The 27,063-nt window shown below is 34.0% G+C and overlaps 1 protein-coding gene across 1 annotated transcript in view; it reads right to left on the minus strand.

Moving 5' to 3' along the window:
- Nucleotides 1-23,842: 23,842 nt before the first annotated feature.
- Nucleotides 23,843-27,063, minus strand: part of Cnbd1 (cyclic nucleotide binding domain containing 1) — a 484,214-nt gene continuing 480,993 nt past the window's right edge. Inside the window, exon 12 of the mRNA XM_047565748.1 lies at nt 23,843-23,896. Within this exon, the coding sequence (XP_047421704.1) occupies nt 23,873-23,896 (24 nt within the window). The 3' untranslated portion in view covers nt 23,843-23,872. The remainder of the gene's footprint in view (nt 23,897-27,063) is intronic.

Below are 27,063 nucleotides of genomic sequence, written 5' to 3' on the forward strand. Positions count from 1 at the left end.
ACTATAGTTAACAATATTTTATACAAAAACTATTTAAAGAATAGATTTTAGGCGATCCTACTACAAAAAAGGAAATTATTTGAGATGATGACTATGTTAATGTGCTTAATTGCAGTAATCATTTCACTAGATTTATCAGAACAATACATTGTACAATTTAAAAATGTATAATAAAAATTAAAAGCAGCATATGCCAATTGAATTGAGCAGTAGGGAAATTACATTTTAGAAACTGTATCAGTAGGGCAGTCAGACTGTCTAAACTTCCAAAATGCTGGCAAAGATGTGGAGAAACTGAATCACTCATACATTGCTAGTGGGAATGCAAAATGGTACAAACATTCTGGAAACACAGAAACTGAACATGTAACTACTATGTGACTCAACAATTACACTCTAGGCATTTATACCAGGGAAATAAACATTCATGTTTGCAAAAAAACTTAGATATGTTTATAATAGTTTTATTTCTAACAGCCCAAATTGGAAACAACCTGGATAGCCTTCAACAAGTGAATAGTTAACAAATGTGATATAACCATCCCATGGGATATTACTCAGTAATAAGAAGGAACAAGCTATTGATACCTGCAACAATCTCTAGAGAATTATGTTGAGTGAAGAAAAGCCAGTACTGAAAAGCAACATACTGTATGATTCCATTTATTTGGAAATGGCAGAATTATAAAAATGAAACCCATTTAGTGATTGCCTAGGACTAGGGAGTGGGAGAAAGTAGGAGTGACTATAAAAGAGTGACATGTGGGGCGCTGGTGATGATATAAACACTTTGTATCCATATCAGGTTGTGGTAGTCTACTGTAGTCTTGCCAAATGTTATCATTGAGGGATACTGGGTAGTGGATACAGGGAATGCTGTACTTTTAGTACAATGGCAAATGAATTTTAAATTTTATCAAAGTAAAAGTTTCAGTCTAAAAAAGTAGCATCATTTAAATTTAAATGTAGGAGGATGATTGTACGTTCATGTCACATTCATGATAGCAATCCTCCTGATTTCTTACCAACCCAAAGTCCTTAGTTCTTACTGTCTTGTATATAAATTTAGTCAGCATTAGTGACAGGGCTAGGTTATTTTTAGCAACATGATACCTTTGTTCCCTATTCAAACTTTTTCTGTGCCCCGCTAAAGAGATTCTTCAGATTCAAGTTAATAAATCCACTGGTGATTGCCATTTTTTCCAATCATGAAAAACATTTTGGCAAAATAACAGCCAAATCTCTTCAACTTCACTATTTTTTGTGTAACTATAAGTGAAAACAGTGACAAATACCACTAGACACCTATTAGAGTGGATAAAACCTAAGAGACTAACAGCACCATGTTGGTCAACTTGTGTAAAAAATTAACTCTGGTATGCTATAGGTAAAGATGTAAAAGTCCACTGCTTGTCAAAATCTTTGAAAATGCTACAATTTTACCCCACTTGAAAGTAAACTATTAGTGTGTCACAGTTTCATGGCTGGTGGGAGGCTGGATACTGTGGATTACAGAGAAAGAACCTTTTTTTTTTTTTTTTTTCTCACAGTAATAGCAGTAGCTGAAGTATCAATCTGAAGTATCAGTATTTTCCCACTGGTTATAACAAAGTGATGTAAACAGGACTAGATAACACCCGTACACACAATGGGTTGCACTATGAGATGGGATTCCTGAGTTTAGGGAACCTGGATCTTTTATAATTGACAATAAGCCTGCTCTTTGTTCAGGAGGGGGATAATATCTATCTTTCAAGGTTGTTTGCTATACAAACAACTTGTAAAGGTATCCTGAATCAAAGAGCAGTTAATGTTTTACTTGCAAGATTTGTTTAGAAATTAAGAGATCTATGGAGAATTGCCTCTCAACATCAATTTGGAAATATGTATGGCAATTTCTCAAAAAGCTAAATGTAAACTCCCTACACTCTATCAATTCTTACATATTGGACCATGAAAATGAAAACATATGTTGACAAAAAAAAGACATGAGTACAAATATTCATGACAGTTATCTCAACCCAGATATTCATCAAAGAAAGCAATGTAAAGTTATCCATGATATATTCATAAAATGGAATACTTCTTAGCAAAGAGAGAGAGAGAGAGAGAGAGAGAGAGAGAGAGAGAGAGAGAGAGAGAGAGAGAGAGAGGATCTATTGATATAAGCAATGGCATAAATAAATCTTGAAGATATTACACTGACTAAATTAGTCCCTAAACAAAAGATGTTACACTTCATAATTCAATTTTTATGATATCCTAGAACAACCAAAATTACTGTATGTTGAAAAAAAAACATCAAAACAGTCATTTTCTCTGGGTATGACTAAAGAAATTTATTGGAAAGGGGAAGAGGGAATTTTCAGAAGTGAAGTTAATATTCTGTACTTTCAAAAGGTTTAATTAAACAGAATATACTTGTATGCATTTCACTTATAATTTTACATAAAAATGCTATAAACACACGTAATATATACTTAATGACATAAATGTTTAAATATTTAAGGGAAACTGCTGTTGATTACAAATTACTTTAAAGTGCATTTCATAAAAAGCAAATTAGTAGGTGTATAGAAAAATGAAGAGTTTGGTAGATATAAGATAAAACAAATGTAATAGAATCTGGGTGGTTGCTAGATGGTATTTGTAAAGCTGTTGTTGTTTTAAATGTTTTTACATGTTAGGAAAACATTCTACCACAACACAATGAGATTAGAAAGCTTCATATACATCTATTAACAGTATACAATGTCTTCTTCTCCCTTCTCATTCTTTTTCTTGTCAGAACTGGGGACTGAACACAGGGGAACTACCACTGAGCTACATCCACAGTCCTTTATTATTTATTTATTTAGAGGGAGGGTTTTACTAAATTGCTAAAATTACCAATCCTCCTGATTCCACCTGCTGAGTCACTGAGATTACAGGCTTGTACCACTGAGCCTGGCGGTATATATAGTTTTAAGATAAATGATCTTTTAATTATAAACTTTATAATAGAATTGAAGGCAAGTGATTATACCTCTTTCTCACAGTCTCCAAACTCAAGATCATAACCCTGTGAGAACTTTAGCATCCTCATTGTAAAGGAACTTCTTTTTGCTCAGCACTTTACTCCCATTGATGTGTAATTCATAGCAACTTGGATCCTCAGTGTCTAAGATGACTTTCAATACATGGCATTTTCTTAAAGCTTTATATGCAAATTTGAACTCAAACAGCCACTGCTTTTCACTGATTGCCTACATATTCCCCAACTTCACTTTCTTCGACTTCATGCACTCATGGACTGTGTAGTGTCTTCTCAGAATGAAAATCTTGGTAAGAAAATCTTTACATATGTCAGCATAATGTGTTTTATGATTAGTTTAGTTGATATGTGCTATCATGAATCTCTTCATAAAATAATTCTTTTGTCTTTCAACCACCAAGGAGTAGTCAATAAGTATTACCTTTATAAAATTGTGTGTAGTGAAACATTTTAAATTTTGAAGATAAATAAAACTTTCTGTGGATAATACTAGACAAAAACAAAAAGAAATAAAAAACTTTGCTGAATGATTTGAGTACACATTCAACTAATAAAACTGAGATCTTAACACTACTCATCTGGGGCATCTTGTCAATACCTTAGATAAGTCTACTTTATAATTATCTAATATGTAACATGGAGATTAATATAACATTCAAAATAGAATTTGATTTCTTATTATTTAAAACACAGAACTCAACAGAAAAAGTGTGAGTCATTTCTCCACTTGGACAATGGATATGCTAACTCGTGTACGTTTAGTTTCCTTCTCTTTCAACAATGTGCGTTGCTTTTGTTGGTAACATTCTAAGCAAAATGTTAAACTAATTTTGCCAGTTAGTGGTATCCAACATGCTTTCTATGCCTAATAAACCTTAAATTACAACTTACTATGATGTTTTACACAGTATTCTCCTATAATCTTGTGGAATCCATAAGGCATTAAGCAGTTTCATTTTCTATAAAAATAAAACAATAATTATATTTTTGAAACACAAGTTCTACAGAGGTTTCACACAGACTGTGGATTAATTGTTCTTGCTTATTAAAAGCTGAATGTTATCACAACCATCATGTATATTAGGGCTTATATATGGTTAGTCTGATACATGGTTCCTCTAATATAGACATAGTGTGCCATGCTTAGTATCTCGATCCCTCTCTTTCCTTCTCTCTCTCTCTTTCTCTCTCTCTCTCTCTCTTTCTCACACACACACACACACACACACACAAACACATACACAGACATATACATGTGCACACATGGTTGATTCAACTAATAGATTTAACTAATAGAAATGCTTAAGACATACATGGCTTAAGTACTTATATATGAGAGTACACATATGTGACTAATAGTTTATTGTGGCATATACTGACTGAAACTTGTTTCAGAAATAGTCCCTCTAGTTTGATTGGACATATCGTACTGAAATCCAGACTAATGACTGCTATAGACTAGACTATAATAAACAGTGTTCAAGTGAAATGATTCTTTCTTACCAACCCAAAGGTTTTAGGTCCTTCTGTCTTTTATATAAATTTAGTCAGCATTCATGACAGTGTTATTTAGGTAAGCCCTTATTTTTAGCAATGTGATACCTTCATTCCCTATTCAGATTCCCTCTGTGCCCCACTAAAGAGATTCTTCAGATTGGAGTTAATACCAATGGTGATTGCCATTGTTTTCAATCATGAAAAAATATTCTTATGTTAAAATTTTTATTTAGAATAATAAATTCATAAAATATTAAAAGCTAATCATGGATTCATGTGAAACCTTAAAAAAAAAAAAAAAAAACCCAAGGAGACTTGGCCTTTATTTATTTATTTTTTTATTTTTTACAGACTGCATTTTTTGTTGTTGTTGTTGTTGTTTTTTATTGTATACAAATGGGATACATGTTGTTTCTCTATTTGTACATGGAGTCAAGGCGTACCATTTGTGTAATCATATGTTTACATAGGGCAATGATGTTTGATTCATTATTTTTTTTCCCCTTCCCCCTCACCCCTCCCACCCCTCTTTTCCCTCTATACAGTCCTTCTTTCCTTCATTCTTACCACACTCCTTATCCCTAACCCTAAACCTAACCCTAACCCTAAGGCTAACCCCTCCCACCCCCCATTATATGTCCTCATCCGCTTATCAGCGAGATCATTCGTCCTTTAGTTTTTTGAGATTGGCTTATCTCACTTAGCACGATATTCTCCAATTTCATCCATTTGCCTGCAAATGCCATAATTTTATCATTCTTCATTGTGGAGTAATATTCCATTGTATATATATACCACAGTTTCTTTATCCATTCATCAACTGAAGGGCATCTAGGTTGGTTCCACAATCTGGCTATGGTGAATTGAGCAGCAATGAACATTGATGTGGCTGTATCTATGTAGTATGCTGATTTTAAGTCCTTTGGGTATAGGCCAAGGAGTGGGATTGCTGGGTCAAATGGTGTTTCCATTAAGGAAATGAACAGACACTTCACAGAAGAAGATGTACAAGCAATCAACAGATATATGAAAAAATGTTCAACCTCTCTAGTAATAAGGGAAATGCAAATCAAAACTACCCTAAGATTTCATCTCACCCCAATTAGAATGGCGATTATCAAGAACACAAGCAACAATAGGTGTTGGCGAGGATGTGGTGAAAAAGGAACACTCATACATTGCTGGTGGGGTTGCAAATTAGTGCAGCCACTCTGGAAAGCAGTACAGACTGCATTTTGATTCATTGTACACAAAAGGGGTACATCACTTCGTTTCTGTGGTTGTACATGATGTAGATTCATACCATTCATGTAATCATGCATGTACATAGGGTAATGATGTCTGTTTCATTCTACGATTTTTCATACCCCGCTGTCATTTCCTTCTAAAGAAGAATAATATTATGGCATTTGCAAATAAAGGGATGGAATTGGAGAATATCATGTTAAGTGAAATAAGTCAATCCTAAAAAACAAAGACTGAATGGCCTTCTTGAAAGAAAACTAAAAATCACTCCTGAGTCATAGTTGAAAATTCGTAGTACAAGAGCTAGTATTCATGAATTTATGCATGGCATTGTTGCTAAGTTTACAGTGAATTTCCATTTCTTCAGAGCAGGGGTTATGCTCTTTATTGATAGGGTTTAAAACTTAATTAACTCATTTACTTATTCACTCAGTAAACATTTATTAATTTTTATTTTAATCAATGCTTTGTATTAGCATTTGTTTTCTTTCTTTCCTTTTTCTTTTTGTGTTGCTGGGGACCAAACCCAGGGCCTTCTGCTTGCAAGGCAAGCACTCTACCAACTGAGCTATCTCCCCAGCCCAGCATTTGTTTTTAATATGACCGGTAACAACCTTCTATCCCTTCCTCTGATCTTAGCCAAGGGAAAATAAGAGCAAAAAAAAAAAAAAAAATTCTCTTATTCTTTACTCACAAAACATAACTTCCAGATTTTTTTGAAAGAATGCTATAATGACATTTATTTGATTTATTGCAATCGATGCAAAGCACAGTTTTGAAACATTTTTCAAACTTTATAAGACAGTACAAGTTGAATATCAACTTTTGAAATTTTTCCAATTGTTCAAATTCTTAACTCAAAGCATGTTTATTAACATAGGATTTCTGATTCATGAACCATCATTTATTCTGATTGATCTGAAGATAGATTTCTTAAGAGCACCATGAATCCATTATATACGTACCCAGTCAGGGGATTTATTTGTATAAGAAAAACTTTTGTTGATTTGATTTTAGTTAGTTCCACATGTATCAATAAACCCCTAATACCAGCATGTTATTATTTTTCCTTACTTGCACCTGTAGGACATGCTTCCCAGGGTCCTCTATAAACAAAATCTGCTTTTATTTCTTTATTTTCTTTCAAAAATTCTGGTAGAGAATTTATGATATAGGTGGAGATGTGTCTGAGGTGGAGAGTCAGTGTCCAGGAATGTCTTAAATTCCTAAAGCTCCAATGAAAACATCTTGAAATTACTTTGTAAGGACAACATATTGCAGTATTTTACCTCCCACTACTTCAAAGAGTAAAGGGGTCCTCTATTTTCCTTGCTCTAGACCTATGTCTTCAAAGTATTACTACATTGCCCATTCTTCTACTTATGTGCAGTTGGTAAATAATTTCCTCTTTACCAAATCTATACAATTAAGACATTAAGGTCATTTGTGACCTTCCTTTATATTTTTATAATAAATATAATGATAAATATTACAATTTTAGTTTTTCTTTGATATGAGAATTTTCCATTCTGAGATAATTATTACTCTCTGGAAAACTTCTGGTCAATAATTCATTTTTAACGTTTGTCCTTCACATAGTCCCATTGTATTTCAAGATCTGATGCAATCTAATCACACCATTCAAGAAGCACTGCAAGTTAATCTCAGTCGAAAAAAATAAAGGAAGATATACAATTGCTTAAATTTGAATAAAAATTCTGGTGTTAACCAGATGTCCCTTTTCTTTCCATTCTGTTTCTAGCATTCACTTGCAAATAGTACTGAGATCTGCAGACAGGGGAGTTTGGGTAGTTCTCCAATGGGAAGAACAAGAGTTGTCATCCCAGCTCCATCCTTTCTAACAGTGGTTTCGAGCAGCTTATTAGACCTCTCCAGGTCTGAGTTTCCTCCCTCATTGCTTGCAGAATTGGATTAAATAAACTCAGTGCAGTATCTAAGCCTCAGTCAGAGACAGACTTGCCTGCAGCTTTTGAAGTTGAAGCACTAAAGCTCTTCACTCAGAAGTGTCCACCACTCCCTAGGAGTGAGAATTTTCTAATTGTTTCTCATGTCAAGTGGTGTTGGAAGGGCTATGGTTCTGTTATTCTTTAATTTGTATGTGCTTTCTTTTTTTTTTTATTGTAAACAAAGGGTATACATGTTGTTTCTCTGTACATGGAGTAAAGGCATACCATTTGTGTAATCATAAATTTACATAGGGTAATGTTGTTTGATTCATTCTGTTACTTTTTTCCCTTCCCCCCACCCCTCCCACCCCTCTTTTCCCTCTATACAGTCCTTCCTTCCTCCATTCTTGTCCCCTCCCTAACCCTAACCCTACACCTAACCCTAACCCTAACACTTGCTTTCTTTAAAATAGTTCCCAGTATTTTCTAACTTAAAGACTGCACAAAATCTGGATCTATTTAAAATGTAATTATTCAATAAATATTACTCTTATTAACTATTAGAAAAATCATCTAAAGTAATATATAATTTTTTTCTCCCTTCTCTTTTATCCTTTGTTCTTGCTCTTTGCCACCCTTATTCCCTCCATCCAGAACATATCTTAAAGACTTCATTTGAACAGCTGTTACAGGCTAACTTGCATCACAGGTGGTGAAACTCAAACTTCCTCTTGCCTCTCAAAGAATATGGATGTGAGGCGAAAAATAAGCCAACTGTTGGTGGTCAGTAGTGTACTGAGAATGTTCAATTTCAAACTTCACTGGTTTCACAGCATGATTTCAACCATGAAAACAGTGGAACCCACTCATGAATTAATGAATAAACTGGTATGAGTCCATATTCTGTGTCAACCAACTTTATTCTCCAGGAGTTTTCAGTACTACTCCTCTGACCATCCCACTGGAAAGGAACTCCAGTCCTCAAACCTCTATGCTGGTATCACATAGGAATTTAGACATTTGTAAAAAGTCAGTTGATGTGAGAAGGAAATATAGTAAAAACTGTGCTTCTGACAAAATAATTTGTGTAGTGCAGAAGGCTTAAAGATGTCCTACCTTTAATGGAATGGGTCAATTACTACCTCAGAATTCATTAGAGAGAACAACTTTAAATTCATGACAATTTCAGGGCCTGAGTTGAGATAGTAGAAATAAGAGAGATGACCTTAGATTTTGAAATTGTAGCAGCACACTGAGAACTAAAAAACCAAAATAAGCAAGGCAAGTAATCATTATGAAGGTAAAAATAATTTGTTTCAAAATGCCTATAACTTTATTAATAATAATTATATGATTATATATTTGATCTTTACCATTGACCTCACATATACTCAGAAGACAAAATTTCCACTTATTGTAGTAAATAGACAATTTTCTCTAATGCAAGTGTTAGAATTGTAATCCTACCATTCACAAACCATGTAATGTATAAGCTACTTACATACTTATAGCCTCAGTATTTTTGTTAGTATTAAATAGGATAAGACATGAAAATACTTAGCTACTTAGCTCAGTACCTGGTATACCACATAGTAAATATATACATATATGTAATTATATACATATGTAATTATATATTTAATAAATATATGTTGTAACTTCGTTCTCTATTGAATTGCACAACTCACTGAAGAAATGTTCCAGGTGACAAATATCACCATAACAAAGTAAGTGCTACACATTATTGAAAAATTAGTAGCATACCTCTAAAAATTTCTGGCATAGTGAATTTAATGACCATGCAAATTCAGGGCTTTAGCTTAAAAATTAACCATCATATTTACATTTATCTGTTAGACTCTATGCTCAAGTGACAACATAGACATATTTCACATTTTCATTAGTGATCTTATATATTGCTTCCTTTAGTGTTTAGCTCCAGTCATAGGCACGGTGATGTGTATTAGTCTGTATCTGCTTTAATTCCAGAATAACTGAAAAGTTTTCTATTGCTATGCATACATGAAGAGAATCAAAGCTATTTAAAATTATTTTGATAGAAGACTGATTTAGAGCAAATATTTTTACTTTCATAAACTGCTGTATGCTTTCAGTGCTATTGTATATCTCCCGATCCCATCCCTGACTAAGGACATGGTGTCGGCTTCTAAGGAACTAACATCACTGAAGTTATTTGCATAATTGACTCTGCATAAACAGGTCACAAGTCAAAGTTAGCTTATTTTTTAACACATTCAGCATTGTAGTTAAAGTATAAGCCAAAAGTATAACACAGAAGTTTAGGCCAGTGACTCTATAAAGTTCCCATCATAATATTCCCATAGCAAATTCCTTTGATGGTATGTTTATGATTATTTTTAAACTCAAGCATTGATTAAATACATCTTTCTCTCCTCTGGAACTAGACATTGCCTCAGAAAAAATAAATATATAACAGAAATTTGCTTCAAAATAACTCTCAAATATGGGTCAATTTGAATGTGAATCTTTTTTAGTTTAACATATTTTAATGGAATTAACAAGCAGTTAAATCATTTTTCAGAAAAGTGTGTTTGACTACATTTATGCATATACTTTATTTATGTGTGTGTGTGCTTGTGTATGTATTTTGGTCTAGAAAATTGTACAAAATTTTCACCCCAGCATTTCATATATATCAAGACAAGTCAACACTTTGAAGTTAAATGAAATGAAGTTTTATAAAAATACAGGAAGGCATCCAGGAGTTGATGTAAAGTGCACTAGAATAAATCTCTTTTAGCTGTTTAGCGAGCCCCAAGGTAATGGCTTCCTCCCCAACCTGATCTTAATGTCTCTGTTCAACTGCTGTTTAAGCTGAACCACAAGCCCTTATCTCGGCTTCCCATATGGGCCCTTTAGGTGCTGCTTTGACCCTATAAAGGGTAATTGCTTAACATTTGAACAGGGGTGGCACATGTGGCAACAAGCAGTTAAAAAGAACAATTTGAGACGGAATAATAGGATCTGGATTTTAATAATTCATAAGATTCCTTAACAGGAAAGATTTTAATTACATCTCTATCAGCTGTCCCTTTCAAATTCCAATGCAGCACAACAATAAACAGCTTAACATTTTTAACTCCAACATATTAAGGGTACACTCTTTGAAAATGTATTTCATGTTTTTCTTGCTAAAACTGTGTGAGCCAAAATGCATCCCCATAAATTTTTTGGATAATGTGAAAATATGAGCTTTTCTGACAGTAGACAAAAAATAATTGAATTAGATTTTATCTTATATTAGATATAACTAAAAAGACCTATGAAACAAAATTAAATGATTTACTATGAAACAGTAATACACTGTATAAAAATTTACATTCTAAATGTATTCAGTCTAAGGACTTACTCCAGTTTATTGTTCTATCCATACAGATTATATATGAAGTAGATGCCTGAGCTTCACTCCTTTTCCTTTTTCTCATACCTTAGACTAAGACCTGAAATTTTGCTTGTGTTCATACCCTTAATTATTTATGCTTTAGGCTGTTAGGGTTAGGGTTGTGTTTTAATCACTTTTTAAATTTTAGCACTTATAATAACTGAGATACAGGATATCAACTCAGTATCTTCCACTCATAACTAGAACTAACCAATGGAGATTGGTTACCCTAAAACCCACCTCCATAATTATCTTAGATTATTCCTCCTTATACCAAGTGAATGAAATCAACCGATTGTCTTATCTAATAGTACCAAGTCATTGATACTTATGTTGCTATGCCAGCCAAAGTAACTGATTATTTATCATCACTACATGATTTGAGAAAATATTCTAAAATTAGATCTGTTTTCTTCCATGTTATGTGTTCAAGTGGACATAGTATGGATACTGAATTATTCATAATGTAATCAACCAATCATGAGTGAATGTCTGAATATGTTTTATTTTCTTATTTTTAAAGTACTTAAGCCTTTTTATTTGGTTTCACATTACTCACCAGAGTTTGTTGGTAGAGCATATGAAATTGTCTTTTAGAATATTTGGGCACAGTAGGTGTTATGGTGTGGATGTGAGGCGTACTTCAAAAGCTCATCTGTGAGACAACACAAGAACATTCAGAGGTGAAATGACTGGATTATGAGAACATTAATTCAATCAGTGAATTAAGTCCCTGTTGGAATGGTAATTGAAGGTAGGTGGGGTGTGACTGGAGGAGGTGGGTCATTGGAACTGTGCCTTTGGTGTGTATATATTTTGTATCTGGCAAGTGGATTTTCTCTCTCCTGGTCATCTGGTGGGTTGTTTCCCTCTGCCATATTCTTCTGCCATGATGGTTTGCCTCACCTTGAGCCCTGAGGAATGGAGTTGGCTTTCTATAGACTGAGGCCTCTGAAACCCCAAATAAACTTTTCCTCCTCTAAAATTGTTCTGGTCAGATATTTTAGTCAAAGCAGTGAAAATGAAGGCTAAAACAGCAGGAAACAGAAAAGTCAATTAAAATAGTTTTGAATAATGAGTTTATTGTTATCATCATCATTGCCATCATCATTTATGTTACTGAAGAAGGTCCTGGTTTAATCTAAAGTTTGTCCATCTCCTCAAGAACCCAGATTTTTTTTCCCCTTATTTGTGTCAAATATTTGTTCTTCATAATCATTTTTTGCAAATGATGAAACAGCAGCAGCAGTTCCAGGTATCATTGTCCAGGACACAAATCTCCAAAAGAAGAAGAGAGTATTATTTCTTTTAATTTTTGGAAGAATAAGTAAGTGTGTCTTGAAAGACTTCAAGGATTTTCCTCTTATTTCAGTTGCCACAATTGCAGTCCATAACAAATCCTAAGCCAGTCCCAGGTAAGGAAAATAGAACTTCTTTAGTTCTACATTGGTTAGGATATCTCCTTGAATTTGCAATTTGCCAATCTTCTTGAAACCATGATTCTTTGAAGGAAGGATGATATTAGGAAGCAGAAATGAGGCATGTCTGTCAAATGTGATCTTGTAAAAGGATATAAACGCTTCTCTAATTTGTTGAATAAAAAGCATGTTTCCAATTCCCTCCTACATTTGGATTTATATTGTCATTACACTTACACAGACATCCTACAAGAGGTAGGCTTTGAAAAATTTAATTGAATAATAACCTCTTTCTGAAATCACTGCTGCATTTGATTTACATTAAAAACCTAGACTGTTGTTAAGAATGGATTTTTTCATTATCATTCAAGTAATGGTCTAGATTGTTTTTAATAAGTGCAGAACTAGGTGGCGAAATGATGCTTTCTACCCAATCATGTGAGCACATCACACTAACTGTCCTCAGAATTCTGCATGTTCAATTGATGTAGAGATAAGAGTTCATGAATGCTTCAGTTGCAATAGAAGCAGCCCTGCTCTGGGAATAAAAAAGCAGTCATGCAGGAGATATGGAGGTGATCCAAAATCTCCCCAATTTTCTTCTGCCTTTCTGGGCTGTATGTTAAAAGGATAAAAGGATAGAGCTCTTTGGAGCACAGCCATTTTCAGTATTGTGTGCTGTTCTCACTATTTAGTGTCAGTCGAGGAAAGCTGGTGTTAGCCCCAGAAGCTGGAAGTAAAAGGCATTACTTACTTATAAAATTGTGTCTTCTTGCTCTCAAAGAAAGATAGCCATCCTCCCCACCCCTCCTTCAGTTTGAAGGCTTATAATCCAAAGTCATTTTCTTTTCATTCATTTGTTGATTAATGAGTACTTGCAGTGAAGTTTTTGACAATAAAACATATATTCTTATTCTTTTGTATTTCTCCCGTTTGCTGACTAATGCATAGAGATTGCTTCCTGATCAAAGCTCTCTTTTCTTGGAGTTTTGGTTCCTTTTCTGTTCATAAAATCTCCTCTATGGGTGATGTGACTTTCTTTGCTTCTTTGTTCTCTTTTCTCATCCTGGTTAGATATGAGATACCTGAAAAAGAAAACTTGGAAAAAAGTCTCAGAAGAGTAACTAAAAGCAAATGCAGAAAGTCTTAGGAAAGAAAGAAGATAGAGGAAAGCACTTAAAGATCTGAAGTTCCTTACGACAGATAAGTTTACTTTCATACCTTCATTTTTAATTTTAAAGCATTGAAGACAAAAATTATAAAAAATGATGACACAAAAGAATTAAAAAACACAGTGTGTTGAATGCAAAGGTGATATAGAGAAATTCCAAACAAGGAAGTAGATTTGAGGTAATTGAAGTCCAAAATGCTTTTTTGTCAGTTATCTGGATTTTGAATATAAAAATGTAATTCTGATTATTTGAATACTTACCTTTGTTCTCTAATTTTTCTTTAAGTTATTATTTTAGATGGAAATGATGCATAGATCAAATACTATATTCATTTTAGTGAAAGAGAAATAACTATTCTCATGCATGAAATATCCTATATCAAAATAAGGACTTATGATGGGGAGGAGTTAAGTTCAACAATTACTTTCAGCAAGAAAATGGGCATAGTTTTTCCATTTTTGTTCTTCTACTTTCTGCTTAATTCCACGCACTTCCATTGCCCATGCATGGGGTTAAAAAAGAAACTTTGTACAAATATAAGGCAACTTTTCATAATGAAATGGATTTGAAATTACCCCAGGTATTGCACAATGTTTTTCTTGCCTTTCTATTCCAAAACTGAGTATGTGAGTTCTCTGAAAATAAAGAAAATACTGTCCTCCTACTTTCAACACAACATGTGATTTGTGTCATTTCCTATATATATTGATGGATAGTTATAGGGTAAAAAGAATGATTAGTACCTATTCAATAAACTAGTAAGATCAATATACCAAATTTTCAGCAAATTAAATTTAGTATTTCTCTATTTTTTAAAAATTTTAATATTTGAGAAAGCCCAATGAATGCCTCATCTCTCCTTTCTGCCTGAGTCATGAATCAAATGAGAACAAACAAGAAAGTCATCAGATACAAAAGCAAAATATTACCTGTGCTTCTCACTGAGACTTGGTAATGGAACACAGCTTCATGTAGTAGTTAGAGCAGGCTTATGTTCTCCTTTTACCCCACATTGATGTTGGAATTACCTACTGAAAAAGAGTTTGAGTTTGCAGGCACACACTGGCTTCCCCTGGTTGACAGAGGTAGTAAATGAGGGAAAGATCAATCTCCCAGAGGCTTACCAGACATCGTGTAGATTAATTCCAAAAGAGAAAATGTTGGGGGCTGCAGACCCCATCCTAGCCTGGCTTTCAGGATTTCAGTGTGGCCCTAATGCCGAGACAGTGGATTGCAACAAACATCTGACAAGGACTTCCACACTGGCGCTGAGCCGGGGCGGCCTGGTTTGCAACATCAAGGACTTCAGTGCGGAACCTGGCACTAAGCTGGGGCAACCTGGTTTGCAACAAACCGCTAACACTGCTTAAGGAAGTTGCCCCGGCACTAAGCCAGTACCAAAAAGAATTGCTCTGATTGGACGAGGTGACCCATACCCATCATGAACTCTCTTGATACATTAAATTGAAATCTTGTTCTTCCGTGAAATCTTGTTCTTCCGTGTACCCTCTTTTCACCCCGTTGTAATCTTGCTCTCCCCACATCCTCTGTAACCTGATTGACTCATGATTCATATAAATATGACTGTAACTGCCTTGTAAAATCATCAGAGGATGATCAGAGGAGGAAGAGAGAAGAATAAAGAGCTCTGATGAACAACTGATGTGTCGTGTCTCTCTCTGCGGGCAGAAGGAACGCGACAATTGGTGCCGAAACCCGGGAACGAACCAGGGACCTCTAGATCAGCAGCAACTACCTAGGTAAGTTTTTAAGATTAAAGTTATAATAAGTTTTTAAGATTAAATTTTTAAGATTAATGTTATAATAAGTTTTATAGATTAATGTTATAAATAATAAAATAGTAATAAAGGCAGCCTTAATATTACATCACAATAAAGCGATTAAAAGGGTGGTCCAGGGACATTACATTACAATTATCAGGACATACGAAAAGTAGTCCAATTAAAGTGAAAGTTCACGATAAAGCGACTATCAGGACTCACGGAAGGTGGTCCGGGGACAAGCATAAAGCGGTCCACATTAAAAGTATTAAAGTGAAAGTGGCACTCGAAAGGGGGCAAATTAATCATGAGTTCTAAGGTGTCTAGAGTTCGCATGGAAGGACTATTAAAGGCTTTATTAAAGGCTAATGGAGTACCTTTAAAGGTTTCCTCAGCTAGGAAGTTTTTAAAAACTGTAAAAGACAAAGCCCCTTGGTTTTTAGATAAGGGCTTGTTAAATCAAGAGAAACTATCACAAGAGACAGAAAAAGGCCCCCCTCCTAATCCCTTCCACACAGCTCCATGGCCACCTAGGGAGGGAACACCCGTGTCCTTGAAGCAGTCCTCCCCCTAGGCAGAGATCTCAACAGCTCCATTCCTCAAAAGTAGTAAGAAATAATGTTTTGTGATTTTCTGCATTCAAACCTAACCTGATTTCTCAACCAAGAAGAAAAAGGATTAAAAAGTCCTGGGTGATCCTCCCTCCCCCTTGCCTGGCCTTGCTGAAGCCTGCATTGGAATATAGGCTGCAGTGGTCTCAGCGGGAAAGGGAGGTAACCTGAAGATAAGAAAAAAAAGAAAGAAGAAAGGGTGTCTGTTTTAAACTTCTGGGTTGCTACACAAAACTAACTCATTTTCCAGGATTCTTGTTTTGTTTTGTTTTTCTTTAATGCTGCATTTTTGAGCTCATAATTTTGATCCTGCATACCTAGGTTAATGATTTTTTTTCTTTTTGATTTTTTATTCAACTAAAGTTTTTGAACATCTGTTACATTGCAATGGAGATTTACCTATAAAGTTACAAGGTCTTTGATTTTGTGTTATTTATATGTTGTGCTGTCTAATGTCATCTTTTGTCTGTATCAAAACTGAGCGCTCCTAAAATTAAAATTTAAAAATGGATCCAAATACTTTTATTCACGTGATTTAAAAAGGTTCAATTTAAATTGAGTAAACTAATAAAAGTGACATGTCTTTAAAAATAACTTAGAAGTCTCTAGGTGGTCAAACTAATGGAATGTTAATGTTAAACAATGTCTAATATCAATTGTTTCTAGGACTTTTCTTCAACAGGAAAGAGACAGCAAATACTGTTCAGGACACCTGCCTGCTTTCTTGGTTTTTACAGAATAAGTGAATTAGAGTTAACATATATGGGATTACTCAAATGTGTTTGTTGGTGACATCTGATTAATTTACAAAGTTAAAATGCTCATTGTTAAATAACATCAAGTACTTTTAACTCCTCAAATTCCATGGGGTATCATACTTAAACATTATTGGTGTTTTCATAGGTTGGTAAATAAAAAGGGTTTAAACTTGCTTTGTGTCATCACTAAACTAAAAACAAGGTTACTGAGAGTTATGTCTTAACAAGTACAATTCTATATACAAAGGGTTCTAAAGGTTTCAACTGTGTTTCAGTTAGAGTACTATAAACAACAAAGTATTTTATCTTGTTAAAATGGTGTAATTTATCTAAATTCAAAAATTTCATAAAAGTTGTTTCAGAATGTGAACAAAAAGGGGTCAACAGATAGGAAAGAGAGAATAAAAGGTTCTGGGTTTGGAAATATATTTAATAAAAAGGAAAAGAAAATATTTCTGGGTAAGAAAGTGCTTATGTAATGAAATACATAGGGTCTAAGTGCTAAGAAAGTCTGTGTGTAAGTAAAGGGCAAATTTCAACAAGTCTGTGTGTAACTAAGTTGGTTGTATGTATGTGAAACAGCTAAAGCTATTTAAGGTTTTTCCTAAGGTGAAATACTAATGTTCTGATATAAGCCAAAGTTTAATCTATATGGTAAAATAACATGGTAAAATAACAAGGATTTCTTAGAAACACTAATTTACTCTTAACTTTGTGTCTATTAAGTTTTATTCTTTAAAACAATTAATCTTAAAAATTGGGGTTTATACAATTATGGTTAAACAACTGTTAAGAGTATTGTACTATGTTACAGAGTCTAAATTTTTCTTTAAAAACTAAATTTAGTAAGATTAAAGTGTCAAGGTAATTGTGAAATGGTCACTCCTTGTATATTAAATGTATTCATATTTTCCAAGTATACAAGTTTTAAAGCAGGATATTTATCAAGCTGCTATTCTCCAAACTTCTCTCTCAATGTTGGAATGCTTCTAGGTTCTCACGAGCAGTCTTAATGCCTATTCCTACCTTCCTACCAGTCCCAGTCTCTGTTACCAATACAGAACTACCAGTACTATTATCAAGAAACAAAAGAGATTTTGGCATCACAACAGCTGTGATCACTGCCATTGCAGCCTCTGCAGCAGCAGCCACAACCGCAGCAGCCACGTTGACAACTACAATACAGACAACAACTACAGTTAATCATTTGGCAGAAAACACTGCCACTGCCTTACAGACTCAAGAGACCTTAAATCAACATTTAAGAACAGGCATCCTCCTAGTAAATCAAAGAGTGGACTTATTACAAGAACAAGTGGACTTATTACAAGAACTTATGGGTCTGGGATGTGTTCTTTCTTTAAAAGCAGTTTGTGTTGCCCCTATCACTTTTTATAATGATAGCCATGCAGTTATGTTGTCTAGAAATCTTTCTCATTATCTTACTTGTACTTGGTCATATGGGTTTGACAATTTAACCTCTCAACTAAGAGCTGAAATTATGAGAGTCAATACCACCAGGGTAAATGTGGCACCTGTATCTAAAATGGTCAAATGGTTCTCTACTGCTCTAAGTTTTGTAAAACAATGGACAAACCTTGGCTCCCAAGGACTAATATTTTAGGTGTTTTATATCTCATTTGCTTAATTTATCAATTACGAGCCACCCAACAGAGAGATCAAATCATCCTTCCTGGTCCTGACTGCCTTTAAGGCTAGAGGCCTCCCCCTATTTGTGGCTATAATGCTAGGCCGGTAGTCAATGACGGGTAATGTAGGAGGTGGCCATGTACCAACCTAAGACAGAAGCTATAGCATGATCTACAGTCTTCAATGACGGGTAAGGACATGTGCTGGACCCCTCAACCTAAGACAGGCACGGTCTCAAGCCTTTTCTTTTTTAATAAAAGAAAGGGGGAGATGTTGGGGGCTGCAGACCCCATCCTAGCCTGGCTTTCAGGATTTCAGTGTGGCCCTAATGCCGAGACAGTGGATTGCAACAAACAGCTGACAAGGACTTCCACACTGGCGCTGAGCCGGGGCGGCCTGGTTTGCAACATAAAGGACTTCAGTGAGGAACCTGGAGCTGAGCCGGGGCGGCCTGGTTTGCAACATCAAGGACTTCAGTGCGGAACCTGGCGCTGAGCCGGGGCGGCCTGGTTTGCAACATCAAGGACTTCAGTACGGAACCTGGCACTAAGCTGGGGCAACCTGGTTTGCAACAAACCGCTAACACTGCTTAAGGAAGTTGCCCTGGCACTAAGCCAGTACCAAAAAGAATTTCTCTGATTGGACGAGGTGACCCATACCCATCATGAACTCTCTTGATACATTAAATTGAAATCTTGTTCTTCCGTGAAATCTTGTTCTTCCGTGTACCCTCTTTTCACCCCGTTGTAATCTTGCTCTCCCCACATCCTCTGTAACCTGATTGACTCATGATTCATATAAATATGACTGTAACTGCCTTGTAAAATCATCAGAGGATGATCAGAGGAGGAAGAGAGAAGAATAAAGAGCTCTGATGAACAACTGATGTGTTGTGTCTCTCTCTGCGGGCAGAAGGAACACGACAAGAAAAAAAATGAATCAATGGAGAATCCAAAAGAGAAAAAAAATTGACTAATTCCAACTCATTTTTTGAGGTGAGGATAGTACAGGAGTATTTAGAGACTACCATTCTTCATAAAAGCCAGAAAGGAGAGACAAAACCAACTTCTAGTGGCCTTTGAGACCCTTCATGAAAGAAACAAACTTCAATTTAAGCTGACATGCTTAAAAGCAGAGACAATATTTTAACTAACATGTCTTGTCCAAGAAACTAGGAAGTGACTGTTGAGGGTTGTGTACCTTACTTAACTGCATAAGATAGATACATTTTTAACCACATCCTAAAGTTAATGAGTAAGATAGGAAATGGCAGGATCCAGGAAATAAGGAGGATATAAAGAAAATTCTACATGAATCAAGAGAATCAATTCCCACTCCAAAGGGCTGCTATTGGCTACAAACTGATAGGAATTGGGGAGAAGGTGAAATAAGAATATGTTAGGGTGTATTGTACAGAAATTCTTATTAGTTTGAATTTTACATTCCATTAATTTTCATTCTTACTGTGAAAGAAAGAGAGGACTGGGATTAAGCAAAAGAGTAATCCCCCCACTCAAAGAGCTAGACTCTTGGTTATTGGCAGTCATTCCACAAAATGAAATTAGAAGGCATCTCACATCAACTTTAGAGAAATTGTATTATCAAGAATAATATTATGGCATTTGCAAATAAATGGATGGAATTGGAAAATATCATGCTAAGTGAAGTAAGCCAAGCTCAAAAAACCAAAGGCCGAATGTTTTCCCTGATAAGTGGAGAATGATAAATAATAGGAGTGGGGGGTGGGAAATGAGAGAATAATGGGGGAACTTTAGAATATGTAGAAGGAAATGAGAGGGAGTCAGGTATGAAAAAATGGTGGAATGAGACAAACATCATTACCCTATGTACATGTATGATTACGTGAATGTTATGAATCTAAGTTGTGCACAACCATAGAAATGAAATGATGTACCCCATTTGTGTACAATGAATCAAAATGCAGTCTGAAAAAAATTAAAACCTAAATAAAAATAATAATAAAAAATATTTAAAAAGAGAAAAATCTCACACACACACACACACACACACACACACACACACACTCACAAAAGAAACAGAAAAGAGATCAGGAAAGAAAAAAAAAAATATCATACCTGCAGAATAGGTCCATCTCATTGTTCAATTGTAATGCCCAAGAATCCATGAAATGGAAAGCAAGTAACCAAGCTGATAGCACAAACTACTGGGGTATTCTCAATAAATTCTCTTTCAGAAGTAACATGGAATGGCAAGAGGCAAGAATACTATGAACCATAGACAGATTCTGAATCACATGAGCTGAATCTCAAGTTGGTCCATAAGCTTACTTCATTGTTAATGCATTAGTTAACAAGTAGTTTTCTATAGTATTTCTCTCATATGTTCTTCACACAATCAACAGGATATATAAAGACTTTAGGTTAGAATTAATATCACTCTCATAAGTGAAAGTTTCAATGGATATAAATGGATTTTCTTCCCTTTCATCTGTCTAGTGTTTTTACATTATTTGTAATTATGGTTTAGCTTACCACTTGGCCTATTTATGTGCAGCAGGATTGAATAGCCAACAACAATACAAAATGAATGTGAGAAAGACAAGCTATCAGATCACTGACCAATGAATATTCAAGGTCCAGTTCAGTTTAAGTTGTCTCTTGTTTGGGAAATGATGCACCCTCTCTTATATTGGGCAAGAATAGTTTTTGAAAAATTATAGAAGAATTTGTATAAGTGTGTAGGTGCACATATGTGCTGGGTAATCAAGCAATGAATAGCAATAGATTCCAATTTATTTTCATTTTTTCACTAACCTTCTCTTCTGAATCACCACCACTCCTATTTAGTGAACTGCATGTGTCCTCAATATCCATGTGGTTCTTGGCCTTTTTGGCCATAGACATTTAGCTTTGAAATAGTTGAACGAGAGTGAATCATTGTGAGTAGTTTTCTATTCCCAATGTGAGGTGATAAATCTTTTAGCTTGTTTTTGTAGTAGTGCCTGAATTTGTAGCTCTTTAAGGTTAAATTTCAATGTAGTCTGTATTTCAGCTTTGGTACAGTTTTGTTGTAAAACTATTTAATAGGCTCAAAATGTTCCCTTCTTTACTAAAAGTATTCTTAAGAAAATTTTTGTTTGTCAGAATTTTTCATTTTTTTACAGATACCATGTAGAGAAATTATGTTCTAGGAAAAATCATCTTTATTGACTTGATAAAAACTATCAGACTTTGAATTACATTGGACCTCAATAATTTCTAAGGAAATATAACTTATGAAATTCTCCAAAATGTACTTGGAATAAGAATCTGTGGTATGATATTGCACAGTAGGGTGACTTATAATGATAATGTACTAAATATTTCAAAAAGTAGAAGAAAATAGTTTTAATGGTTTCTCCACAAAGGAATGAAAGTATTTGAGAAGATAGATATATTTACCCCATTTAAATATTATATAATGTATACATGAATAGAAACAACAAATGGGATCTCATAACTATGTATAATTTTTATGTTTTGATGCAGCAGTTTAAACGAATTTAAATTTAAAAATTAACAAAATTTAAAAAATTTTTAAAAATGCAAAATATAAATTGATAAAAAATAAATTTAAGGTGTAATGGAACATTTAAGATACTAGTAACATATTTATTTAATTGTATCTAGTGCATAATCTCCAAACTGATGAAAATGGCAGAAAACAGCATTGTAGATAGAATCTGTGTGAAAGAGGCTGAATGAGACATTGAATTGAAAGTGATATATAATCTTAAATTACAATAAACATGGAAACATTTTATCTCTCATTAACTCATTAATATGGTACGAAAGTTTCCTCAAAATTACTAACATTGAAAGTACCTAAAATATGGTGATAAACTAGATATTTCCAAATTGTGTATTATTTTAAAGACAATTTTAAGATGGTGCTAGAAGCAAAATAACTCGACTGTTTCTACACAAAGAAAAATTTTAAAAAGAACAAGTAAATGTACTTTAAAGATAAAGATTTTAGATAATCATAAACAAACAAGCTATAAAAATACATGTTAAACTAAACAATACTATTATTATCAGTATTTCATACAGAAAAAGGAGAACACAGATTTAGAGAACAATGGTCTTTTGTTTTGAAAAGAGCTTGGATATAATTATCAACATATTGACAATTTGTTTTTAAAAACACTTCAAAATTTGAAAGTATCTTAAAGAGCTGCACAATCTTCATTAAAATAAGGTTATGAATAATTCACCACAAAAATGATAGCTTGTAATGGCTAATGCAGTCTGACAATGATTCAAAGTTCATTAAGTTCAAGCACTGGAAAAAACTTCCCATTTAAAAAATTATATATATATACATATATATATATATATATATATATATAATATTTTAAATTATAGCATTTAAATAAGCAAAGGGTCTTTTCCGTTGAAACAAACAGAATGAAAATAATTCTTCATCCCTTCACTGTTATGTGTGTTTACATTAGATTTTCTACCAGTCTGCTCCATTGGATTTTTTGTTTTCTAAACTACAAGAACATTGGTGTTTACAGACATTATACTATTATTTGGCATTAATATATCAAGTGCAATGAAATCAGATTAAAGTAATTATCTTAAATTTCAATAATTAGAATAGATATTCTAATATAATTAATAATTATAACCAACACCTACTGAGTTTCACCATATACTACATTTTTAATACTTTACATGTTTTAATCATTTTAAAGCTACATCTACAAAGTAGGAATTGTTACTATATTTTGGAGGTGGAGAAACTAAGTTATCTATGGGAAGGAGTTGTTCCCTTGTTAAGGTAACAGAGGAAATGCGGATGCCACACCAGCCACACCAAATCACCCATTCTGCTGAATAAACTCCACCATTTTAAATGAAATTGTTTACAGAAGGCAATTGTCTGATGGGGGCTTAGAAAAAGATTACCTTACTTTGTAAAAAATGTTGAACTAGATAGTATCTGATCTCTTTTTTTAGCTTTTATATTTTATGTTAAAATTCTGTTAAATTTTTCAGTTTGACCAGCTATTTTAATATTAAAGAGTAATCTCCCACTGCTCTTTCTTCTGATAGCCCTATACTAAATTCCCAGCTTCTAATAAAATCATGTCCTGTTTTGTTGCAGGTAGCACACACAGGAAATGGGAAGTGACAAACACAATGTCAACATAGTTAATTTTGGATTATTAAGTACAAATTATTAGAAATTAATAGATACAGGAAATAAACCTCATTTCAAACAAGGTAAAAAAAATTAATTCAAATGTATTAGAAACACATCCACGCTCATCTTGTTTTGAATGAGGCATGATCCTGGAATGTATATATTTGCCTTGTCATTTTATCTTCACAGCAGCTTCAGACTCAAACGGAGGGGAAAAAAAGAACCTGTTTGAAAAAGAAGATACAAAAATGTCAACGAATGTTTCCATGTGGAAGATGACTTAATTTCCACCAACTTCTGTGGATTTGTTTGGGCTATGATCTAATTCATGGATTCACTGTTTCACCCTGTTCTTACCCAAGTTAGAATCCCTGCTCCTAGAGTGTGGAGAACTGAATGGGGCCAATAGCAGGCAGAAGGTAAAACTAGAAAAGTTAGAAAACATGGTTTTGACCATGAAACTCTAATTAACAGTTTTGTACCTTCTTTTTCAAACTGGTTCTGCTTTTTCCCCTCCATTTGAGTCTGAAGCTGCTGTGAAGATAAAATGACAAGGCATATATATATATAGATTCCATAATCATGCCTCATTCAAAACAAGCCACAAGACAAGCAGTGACACAAAGCATTATAGTTTAAGGACAGAGAGAGAGGGGGGCTATATAATTCAACTTACCTTCCAAACTGTATTATTTAAAATGTTGCATTCAATTTTGTCATATATCACAAATTAAGAATAATCAGAAAATGTAAACTCTACTCAGAAATTTGCAACTGTCAGAACTGAAAGGCCTGGAATTTTCAGGCAGTATTTTGATTGACTAATACAGTCATCAAGCAATATTCCCTCTGTTATTACCAACTAAATTCAACTTTAAATTAATATCAATTGTTGGTCATTGTGACTTTACTGTTCTCTCAAAAATCCAATTAGAGCAGATTAAATTAATAGAACTTTCACTAAGAAATATATAATATACAGGGTTCAAGTTGAAAGTCGTTTTTATTTAAAAATTGGGATCTTAGATATTGCATTTAGATAAAACTAAACACAAATTCTTGTTTTTTGGTTGGTAAATCTTCATTATTAGTAACACCCACTATTAGAATGTGAGCCATATGTTTAGGAAAATTAATTAAAACTTCAAAAAATAATTACGGTATTAGAAAATGAGTTCTATACTTTTTTGCCTGCTATGGGAGTCTGGGCACTTTTTTCCATTGACCGAGTGTGAATTTCCTTTTAAATCCCATGTTAACCAGCAGCTTCAAAGCTCTCACTAGATCGTTTGCCATGTCTATAGCTGTTGTTGATTATTTGAGGAGCAATATCCTGAATTACCCTTCAATCAGAGGAAGGACAGGCTGGAAGAGAGATCAACACCTCTACAAAACTATTTCCTTTTTATTTGACGAAGAAGAAAGGCAAAGTAGCTGACGATAGTAGGAAAGCCAGAACTCCTATCATGACATTGAATGCTTTCTGGCAATCTGATCATTACTATCTTGAAGCAAAAATAGGGCAGACCAGGTGGCTCCCTAACTGTTCACCATAAAGTTGTGGTTTTCAATATTTGTGTACTTAAAATTAAATTCCTCGTTACAGGTTGAAAAAGAATCCTAAGGTTGGTCCAGATACTTCTTATTTAATAGTAGTCCTGATAATTCTGATAGAACAAAACCCTCTCAAATATCTAGAAAACTAGTTTAACTCCCATCATTAATGTCTTCAAATAATGACGTTAGTCTTTTAGTTAATCACACACTTACCTAAAATGTCAAAGCCTGACTGATGTTGGCAGTGTTACCTAGGGGGAAAAAAAACTGTTCAAAAGACCAAGACAAGTATCCAAATTTGGGATATGTAAGAAAAAGAATTTTCAGATTGTAAAGAATATTGTTGATGACCTACTTAAAATAAAAGGGAGCAAAGCATTCTCCATGAGTAAATCCAACTGGAAAGTCATAATAGAGCTGCTCTGAAATGAAAAACTGTTTTGGGCACAGTGGTTCATCTCTGTGATACTAGCTACTCCAGGAGGCCAAGGCAGGAGGATGGCAAGTTCAAGGCCATCCCGGAAAACTGAGCAAGAGACCCTGTCTCAAAATCAAAGATAAAAGGGACTGGTGATGATGTAGTTCAGTTATAGAAAACTCCTGGGTTTAATCTCCAGCACAGAAAATAACGACGGAAGGAGGGAAGGAAGGAAGAAGGGAAGGAAGGAAGGAAGGAAGGTAAGTTGTGGTTTAGTTGTATACAAATGAAGATTCCAGGGGAAGAACATGTACTTCCTATCATATATTCAAATTTAAAATGAAGTAGCATCATGAACTAAAAGATGCTCTCCATTTACTAATCCACATGCTACTATTAAACAAATAAATATAAATTAGTGGGATCTTTTGTTATAAATTTTACTGTTAGTATATTAAAGGATTTTGTTTACCATAGAAGTTTTAATGAGACTTGGTTGCCAAAAATCAAAGTATCATTTGCTTATTTTCATATAGTTGCTTTTATTGCATCTAGTAATTCAGACAATTTTACAGCTTCCAAAAAATCCACCTGAAGATATACTTTTGTTCTTCTTTTTTTTTTTTTTTTTTTTAATTTAGAAAGTTGAATGTTGGACCAAACAAGTATTCTCTGCTTATTCATGTTTTCTTTCCTCTTTTGTTTTGTAGTGTGACTGAATGAAAGGAAGTTTGTGAAAATAATAACTTTAAATAAACCAAGAAAAATACCAGGTGTCAAGTACTCATGTTCATGAGAGCTGTAGAGAATCAGAGGTCTCAAAATAAATTGGACTATAGATTAGTAATTATCAGGACTGAAATATGACAAACAAAATATTTAATTCTTTCCTTTTTTTCACAAAAGAGGAAACTTTCCATCACCCTACACTTAAAAAGTTCCCAACCTAGCCCAATATCCCAATTTGTGATGTTTTCTTGTTTTACTAATTTTCTATCTTTCCTTGACTCTTAAAATCAGCAACTGGGTGAAAATAAATCTTCCTTCATTCACCTCTTATAATTTATGAGGAGAGAAGCAAGAAATACAATTCTGCAACAGAGCTTATAGTAAAAATCAAATAGGTCCAGTGGAAAAACTATGCTTCATGAAGCAAATTGTTTCAGTATTTCAATAAGACATCTTTCCATATGGCTTAATAATTTTTTTTAAATGCCCATGTTGAATTGCTTCAGTCCAGAGCACTGTTAGTATATAGACAGGCCCAAAAGATGGAAACACTCTTATTTGCCAGATAGGTAGGGATGAGTGAAATGCATCTGGAGTTAAGTGCTCAGTAAATATTTGTAAGAAAAAAGAAAAAAAAAAAAAAAAACAGTGAGTTTGGTTCAAATCTGGGACAGATATAAAGACAGA

The sequence above is a fragment of the Sciurus carolinensis genome, chromosome 1 (genome assembly GCF_902686445.1).
Source record: "Sciurus carolinensis chromosome 1, mSciCar1.2, whole genome shotgun sequence".
In the NCBI taxonomy this organism is placed as follows: Eukaryota; Metazoa; Chordata; class Mammalia; order Rodentia; family Sciuridae; genus Sciurus; species Sciurus carolinensis.